The 14,189-nt window shown below is 43.1% G+C and overlaps 1 protein-coding gene across 1 annotated transcript in view; it reads right to left on the reverse strand.

The window, feature by feature from the left end:
• Positions 1–479: 479 nt before the first annotated feature.
• Positions 480–14,189, reverse strand: part of ift80 (intraflagellar transport 80 homolog (Chlamydomonas)) — a 42,849-nt gene continuing 29,139 nt past the window's right edge. Inside the window, exons 10-18 of the mRNA XM_056267975.1 lie at positions 12,966–13,129; positions 12,705–12,769; positions 11,578–11,713; positions 11,315–11,462; positions 9,562–9,733; positions 3,665–3,754; positions 3,419–3,591; positions 1,095–1,218; positions 480–671 (exon numbers count right to left, since the gene is read on the reverse strand). Coding sequence (XP_056123950.1) covers positions 561–671; positions 1,095–1,218; positions 3,419–3,591; positions 3,665–3,754; positions 9,562–9,733; positions 11,315–11,462; positions 11,578–11,713; positions 12,705–12,769; positions 12,966–13,129 — 1,183 coding nt within the window. The 3' untranslated portion in view covers positions 480–560. The remainder of the gene's footprint in view (positions 672–1,094; positions 1,219–3,418; positions 3,592–3,664; positions 3,755–9,561; positions 9,734–11,314; positions 11,463–11,577; positions 11,714–12,704; positions 12,770–12,965; positions 13,130–14,189) is intronic.

Here is a 14,189-nt window from a genome sequence, read left to right on the forward strand (position 1 = left end):
TATCAACACTAAAATGCAAGAAAACATTGAAGATTTATCTGTAAGATCCTTATTCCTATCCCCAAGTCGTCACTTCTTCTTTTCCTTTTAATGGCGGTTGGCAAACCCACTAGATGGCGCCACCTACTGCACGACCCCTGCGTGACAGCAGACGTAAAATAAAGGATAGCTGATACGCATCAGATAAAAAAATTACGGCTCAGGACATCCCTACTTTTTCTACTTTCACTGATACAATGTGCATGGAATAATTTTCTGGATTATATTTAGATTTTCACAATTTGAAATTTATTTCAAATCTGCATTTATTGCATAAACATAAATCAAACTTATGTTATACAAAAACAACTTTTTACAAAATCTTCATGAGATAATAAGATATAAATAACAGCCGAGCGAGACATGATGCCTGTTAATAGGCTGATGTGTAGTTTTCAGGTGCTGAGATATGAACTCATAACAGTGAGTGTTAAAGAGTCTGAGTCTGTAGATCAGTAATGGCTAGCCGACTGAGATCCAGACCTCAGTTTACCTGAACTATGCTAGAGGTGTGTGTGTGTCTAGCGGCGAACAGACACACTGCTTCTGACCGATGAGCTGGCTGCTCTTTCCCGCTCTTTAGCAAACTCCATTTCAATTTTAGCCTGGATCTTCTCCCAGTCCACTTCCACCTGAGCACAAGCAGGAATGAAGAAACATTACAACATTACAACATAAAACACAATAAAAGCCTGAGTTCTCTGTGAAGACTTCAATGTGTGTGTGTGTGTGTGTGTGTGTGTGTGTGTGTGTGTGTGTGTGTGTGTGTGTGTGTGTGTGTGTGTGTGTGTGTGTGTGTGTGTGAGAGAGTGTATGTGTGTGTGTGTGTGTGTGTGTGTGTGAGAGTTTAAGTGTGTGTGTGTGTGTGTGAGTGTGTGTGTGTGTGAGTGTGTGTGTGAGAGAGTGTGTGTGTGTGTGTGTGTGTGTGTGTGAGAGTTTAAGTGTGTGTGTGAGAGTTTAAGTGTGTGTGTGTGTGAGTGTGTGAGTGTGTGTGTGTGTGAGTGTGTGAGTGTGTGTGAATAGTGCTACAGATAACAGCATGCAGGTGAACATACTCCCTCAGAGTACTGCAGGAATCTCTTGTTGGTTTCCTGTTTGCTGAAGTCCTCCAGGAACTTCCGTCTGTGAGCGAGGACCGTGTCCACGTGAGTTTTGTACTTTACTGCCAACTCCAGAGCCCTGTGAAGAGAGACATGCATGAGCACGACAACACACACACACGGACCTAGGGTTGGGAATCGAAAATCGACTAAATTCTGGAATCTAATATTTGAGGTTAGGAATTGGATACTTGTTACAAAACGCACTCACAGAAAAATGTTAATGTGATTTTAAACCATTCAAGTGCGAGACGACTCTGTTTTGTGTGCTGCAGGCACATGTGTAACAGTGTATTGGATCCGTGCAGCTCTTAAAGTGACAGCAGCCTAATATTCCTGCTGCCGTTTCTATAATAACACTAATCAAACAACAAAAGACAAAGAGAAAATTCACTCGTTCTTGACTGAATATCTTTTGTAACTATATTTGTAAAGTATATTTTATTTATAAAGTGCAGTGTTATTTTACATTTGATTAGTTTGTGTACATGAATACCTGAAAATCTTAAAACATGTCTATTGTCTTTAAAGGTGCATTGCGCAACTTTTCATGTTAAAAATACCTGTTTTTCTATCCTATACATGCTTAAAGAACTGCCTGATGGGCTGAATGAGCCCTTCTCTGCGCACTGAGATTGCCTCTATAATCCTGTACAGTAAAATATATAAGAGGGATTCGGGCTCGAATTTGAGACTGGGCGTGACGTCATGCGCGTTCACGCTCACCAGGCTATGTCTCGCAGGTTTGTGTATTCGCCGGCGCCGCCATTCTCCGCATTAAAGCTAGAAGATGGATCCAAAGAGACCGGCTCGTAGTCTATTCCAAACCCCAACGCAAACTCCACGTAAAGTAAAGAAAAGAAAAATGTTGTCTAGTGCCACCAAAAGGTCCAAATTGGAGTCAGACAGGCGTCAGAGTAAGACGAGAGTCAACCTTGGGAAGGCATCCAACAAATGGAGAGATCTCCGGTCTGCTCTTGGTCTCAAACGGGATCCTCATTTGGCTTTTTTCTTGATAAAACGGTAAGATATAGCCCAGTCTCTAATGTTTGATACGGCCAATCTATGTATGACAACAAATGACGATTTGTAAAATGTGTAATGCTTTAGCGTAAGCTAGATACATGTACAATCAGAATTGGTTTTACTACCAGTGAACAGTTTCATAAAATAGGAATTGTGTTCGGAAGAGTAGTACAACATGAAACATAAAACATATCCAATAAAAGATGCGTGTGGTCCTGCATACAACTCTGGTTGCAGTTTCGCTTGTCGCCAGAGGGGGCGAAGTTCTGCAAAAACTCAGAGACTTGCGTTTTGCACCTTTAATAATGCTTGAAATTTAAATTAGTTAAGTCTAGTTGATTTTCTAATGTATTTTTAAACCACAGGCAAATGTTCCTTGTGTGAGTGATCTTTACGCTGCCTTCACACTGGCAGTTGAAATCAGCTCCGTAATACGCAATACGCCCCCAACGGACGTCGTACTACACAGTGAAAAGCGTCGGAAGCGGGTAGAACAAAAATGGCGGAGAGATTAGAAAGTTTGATTCTGTCAGTTCTGTATGATCTCTCTGATGAGGGTTATAGAGATATTAATAGGAAGGCTGCTGCGTGAGGAAAGTTGCTCAGGACGTTGACATGTCAGGTCGGCTAAAAAATGTGATATAGTGGTATAATTTATACCACTATATCACATTTAGTTCGATGTCTGACAACAATTTAATTGTATTAACTGCCCTAAGAACGTTAGCAAATCATGAAAATAAAAAAATTACATGACAACTGAACTTTTAATAAAATAAATAATGATTTTATAACGATAAGAATTCAGGTTTGTTTATCAGTATCATAGCAACGATAGCTTCCGCTGGAATTGTCGGATAGGAACCATCCGTAGCTTTTCGCAAGAGTTCAATTTTTTGAACGCATCCGGATGACCAACGGACACGATTTTCTTCGCACCGCACTCGGTCGGACCCGTTTCGGACCCATTCGCATGCGGTCTGCGAATCTCCATAGGAAATGAATGACTTCCGGTCGTTTCGGAGCTGTATCGGAGCAGATTTCAACTGCCAGGCGGCGTTAGCCTGTTATTTGTAGTCAATGAGACTAAATGTGAATGATATCCAAGTTATTTTATTTTTTTACCTTATTGGAATCGAAATAAGGAATCGATAAGAATCGGAATCGATAAGCAGAATCGAAATCGGAATCGTTAAAATTCACAAGATTCCCAACCCTACACGGAGTGGACGCGTATCAGTGGCGGCGTGCACCTGTCCCAGTTGTAGAGGTTGATGTGGATCTGGATGGCGTGATACGTGAGGTTGGCCTGCAGAAGACTGGCCTCGGCCTCCTGCACGTGTCCGCTGAACAGCAGGATGTGTGCGAGACACGAGTCCTTCGACGGCAGATCCTTTATGAAGTTGATGTACTGCACCTTATCAATCTAGTAGAGACAGAGACGAGTGTTAAAGAGCCTCTGATGTGAGACGTTCTCCCACAGTAGTGTGCAGATTCACCTCTCCAATGGCTGCATACGCCACTTCTGCTGTGCTCAGCTCCCGATTGGCCATCGCCAGACCTGCCAGACACGACCAGAGCACCTGATCCTGAGAGAGAGAACAGCGTCAGGCACATCCAGGGCTGCAACTCTACACTTCAGCTCTGATGATAGTCACACTCACTCACAGATGAACCATCACTGAACTTACTTCAGCTGGACTATTACACTATTTTCTTCTAGATCTGCTGTACAGCAGAAACAAACTTTGTTGCATTATTTTCCTGTTATCACTGTAAATGTATTGTAATCTGTATTGTAAATTGTAAAAAACGCTATATAAATGAAGGTGACTTGATAGTGTTCTGCTGGTAAATTAGCATAAAACAGCCAGTGGAGAGAGTTTGTCAGCTAAATTAACAGATAAATTCATTAGTGCTCAGTCAGAAGCTTGGAATAATAATTTTTTTTATGATCCTTCAGAAATTATTCTAATATGCTGATTTGCTGCTCCTTTATTAATAATGGTTATTATATCAAAACTGCTTCATATTTTTGTGGAAATCACAATGCAATTTTCAGGATTCTTTGATGAATAGAACATTCTAGATAACAACCTTTATTTGAAACAGAAATGTTTTGTAACATAAGTCACTTTTTTAAGATCACAGTTCCCTTTCGAGGTAAAAGACGCTTGCGCTGTGTCAAAAGACGACACTTGGGTTTGAAGCCTGTATGGAACAGTTTCGATTAGTGTTGCGTCATGACGTCACTCGCATGTGACGGCGATGCGGATGCGGAAGCTATTAAAGGACAGCGGATCATAACACCGTCAGCTTCTGGTATTCAGCAAGCATTCCATGTTGCCTTGTCTGTCTTATTTTGTGTTGTTTTTCAGTTTACACAAGCAGATATTGTTATAATGGCGAGTAAAAAGATTTTCAGACAGTGTGTCCCCTTGCCCGCGTTATTTGAGCAAGGGTGACACACACTCGCTCTGTGTCATGTGTTTGGGAGTGGAGCATGCACAGGCAGTGCTTGAGGGTGCTGTCTGTGCAAACTGTGATCTGCTGCCCCTCAGAACGCTCCGCTCCCGCCTGGCCCTGTTCGGTGAGACAGGCCAGGCTTGCACTCCCCGTGGCTCGGGACCCGCGTCTGCCGAGGCGGCTTGGCATCTTCAATCATGGGGTTCGTAGATGGAGCTGTTTGACGATGATGGCTTCGGCCCTTTCTCAACATTCAGCGGCCAGCTCTGTCGGTCCCGTTAAGGAGTCGGAAGCTTGCTCTGCGGCTTCTTCCGCCCAGGACGAGGACCCGATGCTTGAATTATCTGGATCCAAGGATTTAAATATTTTGGGCATCGAGGCAGGAGAATTTGAGGATTTGGCACCTCATTCTCCTGCCTTCGAGGAGCTGCTGGAGGTTGTGACCAGAGCAGTGGCCAAATTAAACATTGATTGGCCATCAGAGAAGCAGGAAACGTTGAAAAAAAGTAAACTAGATTAACATTTCCCAGCAGGCTCGGTCACAGCCTTTAGCCAGAGCCTCCCGTTTTTCACTGATCTCCACACTGAGGTGTCGAGATCATGGAACAAGCCATTCTCATCACGATTATCGAGCCAAAATGTCCATATATATTTATATAAGTCTATTTTGGGTTCGAAAGAGAATGGCTATAGGGTGTTGCCGCGGGTGGAAGAGACACTGGCATCGTATCTTTCACCTGACGCTGCGTCATCCCTTAAGGCTCCGGCGCTGATTCAAATTCAAGATGTTAACCATACCTATTATCGTGAGTCAAATCAGGTCCGAGGACTGGTTTGTCACGATGGATCTGAAAGACGCTTACTTCCATATATCCATCCTTCCCCATCACAGAAGAGTCCTGAGGTTCGCCTTTGGGGGAAAGGCGTACCAATATCGGGTTCTTCTATATGGCCTAGCATTGTCCCCTCGCACCTTCGTGAAATGCATGGATGCTGCTCTAGCTCCACTGAGACTTCAGGGCATTTGGATCCTCAATTATATCGACGACTGGCTCATTCTAGCACAGTCAGAGGAGATGGCGGTTCAGCATCGAGATGGCCCCCTCAGATGAGAGTTGGGAGGTCTCGTTCTACGCCATCTGAGGTGTTTGGGGCTGAGACTCTATGTCAAAAAGAGTTCACTAATTCCTCAACAGAGAACTACATCTCTGGGGATGGTATGGGACACAGTTACGATGCGGGCACAGTTGTCTCCTGCTCGTATAAACACCATCTTGACTACAGTCACCAGTTTCAAGCTAGGCCAGGCCATAACTGTCAAACACTTTTTTTAAAGGGTTCTGGGGCTCCTGGCAGCAGCATCCAACGTAATACCTTTTGGCCGGCTGTACATGAGGCCACTACAGTGGTGGCTCAGGACCAGAGGGTTTTTCCAGAGCGGGAACCTGCCTTCGTCCTTTGCTCATCTGGAAGAAACCATGGTTCCTGTCCCAGGGCCCTGTGTTGGGAGCACCGTGTCAGAGAAAGATAGTGACTATGGATGCGTCCCTCACAGGCTGGGGAGTGGTCATGGAGGGCCGCTACACCAGGGGTCTTTGGAAGAACTTCATGTTTCATGGCACATCAATTCCCTGGAGATGTTGGCAGTGTTTCTGGCTCTGAGACACTTCCTTCCGGACCTCAGAGGCCATCATGTTCTAGTTTGAACAGACAATATGTCGGTGGTCTCATATATAAATCGGCAGGGGGGCCTGAGATTGCGCCCTCTATGCAGACTGGTGCATCAGGTTCTTCAGTGGTCCCAGGGCAAACTACTCTCACTCAGAGCAATGTTTATTCCCGGGGACAAAAACGTGGGGGCAGACATCCTGTCGAGGCAGGGGCTGAGGCCCGGGGAATGGAGACTCAACCCCGAGACGGTGGAGTTGATATGGAGGAAGTTCGGCCAGGCGGAAGTGGATCTTTTCGCCTTTCACGAGACCACACATTGTCTGCTTTGGGTTTCCCACACGGATCCAGCACCCCTAGGGTTGGTCAGACATTGTACGTATTTCCCCCGATTGCTCTGCTCCTAGGGGTTCTAGAACTCAATACACCACCCTCAGCTAGAGCTGTGGAAGCTGTGGGTCTGGCCCCTGAGGGGGACTAACTCGTAAATGCTGGTCTCTCAACTGAGGTTGTTGAGACCATTCTAAACTTTAGAGCCCCCTCCACGAGGAAACTTAATGCCTTAAAATGGAATGTTTTCAATTTATGGTGCAGAGATCATCAGCTGGACCCAGTTAACTGCCCAGTGGCTTCAGTACTGGAGTTCCTCCAAGGTCGCTTCTCTGACGGGCTCTCCCTGTCCACGCTTAAGGTCTATGTGGCGGCCATAGCTGCACCTAAGAAGTGTTCCCCTGCCTCTAAACATACTATTAGCAGGTGGATACTAGAGGCTATTTCCTCAGCGTATGAGGTGCACAGTTTGCCTTCGCCTCTCCTGATACGAGCCCACTTGACTAGAGGAGTGGCATCCTCTAAGGCCCTGCTAGCAGGGGTCTTCCTTCAAGAGGTCTGTAGTGCCGCCGGCTGGGCCTCCCCACACACCTTCATAAGATACTATAGCCTGGATCTGCCCTCTACACCGGGTTCACAAGTTCTCACATCTTGAGTTGTGCCAGATTGCTTCACACAAGGACAGACACTAGTCAGTGTGGCACAGTAGGTATTTCGTTCCCCAAAGTGTCGTCTTTCGACGCAGCGCAAGCTCCCTCGAAAGGGAACATCTCGGGTTACGACAACCCTCGTTCCCTGAGAAGTGAACAAGACGCTGCCTCTCTTTGCCACACTTCCTGCGTGGCTGATAATGACTTGCTTTGACCTGTAAGAAGCTGACGCTGTTATGATCCGGTGTCCTTTTATAGCGGTGGCGTGACGCAACACCAAACGAGATTGAACTACTTCCATTCAGAATTCAGACGCAGGCGTTCCCCAAAGTGTCGTCTTTCGATGCAGCGCCTCGTTCCCTGAGGGTTACAGTTGTAAACCGAGACGTTTCCACAAACATATGAAGCAGCTCAACTGTTTTCAACACTGATAATAATCATAAATGTATTTTGAGCATCAGATCATCATATTAGAATGATTTGTAAAGGATCATGTGACACTGAAGACCGGAGTAATGATGCTGGAAATTTAGCTTTGATCACAGGAATAAATTACACTTTACTATATATTCACATAGAAAACATCTGATTTACACTGTAATAATATGTCACTATTTTTACTGTATTTTTTATTAAATAAATGCAGCCCTGGTGAGCAGAAGAGACTCTTTCAGAAACATTAATAAATCTTAATTATTCCAAACGTTTAAACCATTAGTGTAGGTATTACAAACTAACAATGACCAGTTCTCTAACTTATATTAATAAATTATGTTCATGTTAATTTCTATACTAATACATTTTTAACATAACTTAGCTTAATAAATGCTGTAAAATTTTTTTTTACTTTTGTAACAAATTGAACTTTATTGTAAAGTGTCATCAACTAAGCATTTTATTCCACGGCCATTTAATGTTTAAGCTTTATTTTATTTTTATTAGGGTGTGACTCAACCATATTGTGATGTCACAAGCACAGTGTTATTGAGTTCCTGACAGAACAACCGCTGCCGTCTACAACAACACTGCCCTCTACTGCTGTTACACATAGAGACAGAGAAACATACCTCCTCCTCGGAAGCACAGAGACGAGAGGAGAAATGACAACCGTAAGAGAGACAGCAACACAACTCACATAAACCCATTTTATTATTAATTAAAACACTATTTAGTATGTTATTGATCTCTTTTCCTTGTGGAAACACAGCTGGCTGTAGCTGATTTTAGATTTTACTGTCCACACACACACACACACACACACACACACATGCTATGACACTGTAGGCTCACAGGAATTAATTCCTTTAGTCAGTTATTCTGTTGAGCACCATGACAGTAAAACCAAAATTGTTTTCTGAAATGATGAAAACCAGAGCAAGAAACTGCTTTTTTCTTTTTTTTTTTATAAAAAATAATAATAGCCAATCAAAAAGTATATTTGATATAAAAAGTTAGTATTTTCAAAACAAGAAAAGGAAATTTAGCATTCATAAGTTTAATAATCAAGAGAAACAAAAGCGGTCCAAGAACAGATCCTTGAGGTACACTAGGGCTGGGTAAAAAAAAATTAATCTATTTTAATTTTTATGATAAAATTATTCGGTCTTTTAATCTATGCTCTATATTCATTTTGGCGTGACTCACAGTGCATTATGGGTCTTATGTTTATGTTATTTAGAGTACATTATGATGGATACTTTGCTTGTTACATATATGTGCAACATTTCCGCCATAAATAAATTATAAATGTTAGCTAGATTATGTGCATTACCTCTATAGCGATGTATATTTATGCTAAAATATAATAAAATAATGGTTTGTATTTTAAAAAAAACATCTATTCCGTGCATATTCATAGAACCGCGTATACTAAATGAGGCAAGGGTGTAGAGTTACATTCAAGCTATTTCAAGGCATGAAGACATTTTCTTCAAAGAAAAAATGCTTAAATGTCATTTTGGTGATCAAAGATGAGTTTTAAGGGATAAAATGACTGACTACAGGAGGACTTTAAGATAACTGACTCCCTGATCAGTGCCCTGACTACTGAACTCGGGAGCTGATTGAGACACAGCCACACTGTCTTGCAGAGTTCAGCTCCAACCCTAATGAAACACACCTGAACCAGCTAATCAAGCTCTTCGGGAACACTTGAAAATCACACTGGTGTGAGCTGAAGCATGTTGGATATAGACTTTGCAGGACAGTGTGGGTGTCCAGGAGCAGGGCTGAAGACTGTATCTGTTTCCCTCACACCAGAGAGCGCTCCCTGCTCCACTGACCTTAGCGAAGCGGCAGATGCGGAGGCCGTCCTCCCAGCGGGCGCTGCTGGTGTACTCGTGCAGTAAGGTCGGGTACGGGGACACTGCGGTGCACACCAGAGAGCCGTCCGCCCGTCTGACAGTCACCTGAGTGCCCACATAGCTCACGATCTGAGGAGAGCGACTTAACTCGCTGCAGAAGACAGGATTCATCAAACATCACACACAGTTTATGTGAAGTCTCCTAAAGTCTTCAATTACTACTGGGCTCCTAGAAATACACAAATCACCACTGGCTACGTTTACATCCACAACTTTTGTTTCAATCAGACTGAATTCTTTCTGATTGACGAATCTGAATGTAATGTTTACATGAACGCTGAACATGTGATTGATGTGCGGGTTTATATGTCACAAGCTTCAAATCGGAATATATTGTTTGACATGCGCACACTGCACAAATATACAGAGTTTCCCGCTGTTTGCACATAATAACCATTCTCCTACATTGGTTCTTTATTTGTTTTAAACAGCAGACTTAATATTGGTCTCTGGTCATAATTTGGAGACGATGAGCATGTGAACCGCTGTGCCGCTGCTTATATTTATCACGCAGTAAAAATGCCCAAAAACGTGGTCTGTGGATGAGAGTCTGAACTAGTGGGACGTCGTCCTGCTCCACTTCACAGACGCAGTGAAAGGAGAATTTTAGGATGACGGGACACTCATTGATATCATTAGACACTTTATTCAACAGGAAGAACAGCTCGTTCCGCGCGTCATTACGCTATTTCTACGCCATTGCACATGCATTGCGCAGTCGTTTCAGTTTCGGTTTTCAGTCTGATCAAGGGCCGGTTTCACAAAGCTATTTTAGACCGGTCTATAGTGTTATACAAGTCTAAAATGTGCTCATAGACTAGTCTAATGCAAGTTAGACTGTTTCACCAAAATAAAGACTGACTTAATTTAGACCAAAAAAATTAGACACTTTAACCCCAGGCTAGCTTAGGTCTAAGACTCTGTTACCATGGCAACCAACAGTAACAATCAGTTACATTACAAACAGCCGAAAGAAAAGGGAAAATGGCCCTTACCGTATATATCCATCACCATTTCAGTGGTGTCTAAGTTCCTCTTGGGGCCCTCCTCCCGTTTTTGGATATTTCCTCTTAAATATTTCTTTTTTGGCATCTTGTACCATGTTTTTGTATCTTTTCTGTACGTCTTTAACGCTCCGCTCAACGGTCTGATTAACGCTGTTAACTGTCGTACCAATCTTTGTCCAAATTAAACATTTCCTCTTGTTACTGCATTCTCCGCTAAATTTCCCCAGTAAAATGTCCTTGTGACTGTTGTACTCCTCCAACACACACATCTCCCGCTGGGGTAAACTGCACTGAGCGGGTGAATGCGCTTACTCGATCAGCCATGTTTTTTGTTTTGAAAAGTGTCTTATTTTACCCAGAATGCATTGCAGTGTAGTCCTACTTAAGATAGTCAGAGTCTGGTCTGATTTAGATGTCTATCTGAAGTCTGACTTTCTTCTATATCTAACCCATAGTCAAAGTCTATCTTTGTGAAACCGGCCCCATGTTTACATGTTCTCTGGATCGTATTAGAAAAGGAATAAACCACCCCGCTCAATCGGATCGATTAAGGTGTTGAACCGTCAATTCTAATGGATTATTTGGTTGCATGTAAACGTAGCCACTGACTGATGGTCATGACTGTGCATTTCAGATCTGAGTGAAGTTAGTTGTAGTGCGTGTACCTGCTGTCCTTGCTGAAGATGGTTTTGGGGAGCAGGTCTTTGTCCACAAACACCACACTAGGGTAATACCACACTGTGAACTGGTTGTCCTGGATTCCACACAGGATGTTAGCAGAGTCGTTCCAGGCCACAGTGTCAACCATTGAACCTGGGCAAGAATTACAAAGATTCAAATTAATCAACCCTTCATACAGATGCTTGACTGAATTCAGTGCGACTTCACCAGAGACAGACTGTCACAGCGTTTCCTTCGGGATTCTTACCGATCTTATAGATGCTGTGAGCTCGGCCCAGCTTTCTCACAGAGGTCAGGTAGAGGTCACGGTTCTTATCGATCAAAGCGATCCTTCTGTCATTAGACAGGCCACACTGATCCAGTGCGACTAACACCACCTCTATCTAAACAGAGAGACGAGCAGAGATATGTCACTTAAAGGGGGCCGATTAGGCAAAATTCACTTTTACATGGTGTTTGAACATAAATGTGTGTTGGCAGCGAGTGTACACAACCACCCTAAAAGGGTAAAAATCCACCCAAACTCTTTTTTTTTTAATCCCTATAAATTATAAGCAGTGTCTCAGAACAAGCCTTTTGCAGATTCTAACAGTGTGACATCACAAATTGCCTAGGCCCCGCCCACAACTGCTGACGGACTCTGCCCTATTAGCATAGACCCCGTATATATTGTATATAAACAAGTATACATTGGTTTTTAAGCATTAAGCATCCTTAGTACACACTCAACCCAGATTTACAGCGCATGCTCAGCTCGCAAATGCGATTTGTTTTTTGTGCACTAATTAATTGGCCCACAAGGTGGCGTCACTGGCTGGGGCCACTTTTTCACAGTCCAGAAAAAGAAACAAAAGAGACAGAACAATTAACTATTGGAGATGCAACAACTGGCCTACATCACACAAATATCACTCCACACACTAGACTCATCTCACATCGATACACATGTCTACTTAAGTCATGACATATCAAACACTGTTTCCAGGTGCAGGGAGAATACCATCTCAACAGCCATTTATGAACACTATTTGCTTAGAGCACACCTGTACGCCAACTCCTGGTGTACACCACTGTCTCTGGACACCAATATTTGAATGATTTCTAAAAGATGAGTCACTGTCTGGACATCTGGGATCTTTTTCAGTAGTACTACAGAACGTTGGTTGTTTGCTTTTAGCATCTAATGGAGCGTTTAGACCCAGATGCGATGATGCATGACATCAGACCTAACAAGCGGACTTGGTAAGACCATCAGCAGTTTAATTAGGTTTAATTGATACTTTATTTTGTGTATTTCTGCATTTCTCTCTATTTGGCTGACATTTTGGATGATGATTTTTCACTGAGGATGTTGTGGTCTGTGTGTGTGTCTACCTTGTGTATCAGAGGTTTGCCGTCACCAATGGCTTTTCCCGTTTGGGCCTCGAACAGAAAGACGACTGAGAAGAGAAGGAAGGAGAACAACATGAAAGGTCTGAAAGGTCTTCATGTAAAATCACAGCTTGCATTGCAGTTATGTCCCACTTTTGGAGCGCTTGGCCTCTCACATACGGTGTGGTCTACCTAGAACAGGAGCTACACAACACACTAAACCCTCTGTCTATCTGCACTTGAGCTTGACAGCGCTCCCTGCACCTCGTTCATCAGTCGTGTCTCGTATGGCGATGGTGTCGTTGCTCAGGGAGATGGACTGAGTGCTCAGGATGTCCATCCTCAAGCCGGGACTCTTGGGAGACGACACCACACGGCCCTCATAGGAGTACACATACACCTCTGCTCCATCCACCAGCAGAAAGTGCCTGGACCAAGACAAACACAAACAGTGTGTGAGAGAGAGAGAGACACACCACAGCACACGTGTCCATGAGGCTTAAAAAAAAAATTTGTTTGGTTCCGGTTTCCGACCGACCCTGTCAATTTATGTGCGACCCAAATTTATTTTATGAGCTTGGGGAAGAAATAATAAAAATTAAATAAATACACAAATAAAAAACTTTGAGGCGAACTATAATTTACGTTTTTGTACAGCACGCGATGCAAGATGCCATCTGTTGTCCTCCAGCAAAACAAACGAGGCAGCTACATGGTCGTTCACACATCGTTCGTCAAACTGAACTATAATACATATAGGCTACAAGTTTTTTTTGTTTTTTTTTGTCATTAAGGACACTTTTATTCATATACGCACACATACAAATGCATGCATTCATAGGCACGCACACACCACATGATGAGTTACAGAGTAACCTCCATCCGCCTCCCAAGTTTCATTAAAAATCATCCCAAATCCCAATACCCTCTTCTGCTGTCTACCACTTCTTTCGCCATGTATTTGTTCGTTTCTTTTATTACTTTATGCAATCCAAAACACTCTAACCTGCCGCGCTTCGTATCTCCAGAGCCCGTCTAACTTGTCCGCTTGTCCGCGACAAATGGATTTTTGAAGGACAAGTAAAAGAGAATTTTACTTGCCCGAACGGACAAGTAGCCTGATTAGAACATCAATAACAAACAAACAAATAACTAGGGAATCACTAAACCGAGAGAATGATTTTATTACATTTATTGTAAGTTGCGATCGATTGTGGATAATAAATGCATTAGCCTGCTGACGGTGAGGTGCGCTGTTGACGCTCGCGCAGCCTCTCGAGGAGAAATCTACACACATGAGCGCAGCACACATACACACACTCAGTTAACAACATACTGCCTATAAACAAATCTAAATGTGGAGTTTCTATATTTTAACATATGTGTTAAGCAGCCTCAATTATTTTTCCTGAATACCATATCACAATTGAAAATGTGACATTGATTTCCTACAACAGTTCAATAAACAGTTACAATTAAGTCACTTAC

Source organism: Rhinichthys klamathensis, unplaced genomic scaffold (assembly GCF_029890125.1).
Source record: "Rhinichthys klamathensis goyatoka isolate OS25496 unplaced genomic scaffold, OSU_Roscu_1.1 h1tg000267l_1, whole genome shotgun sequence".
NCBI lineage: Eukaryota > Metazoa > Chordata > Actinopteri > Cypriniformes > Leuciscidae > Rhinichthys > Rhinichthys klamathensis.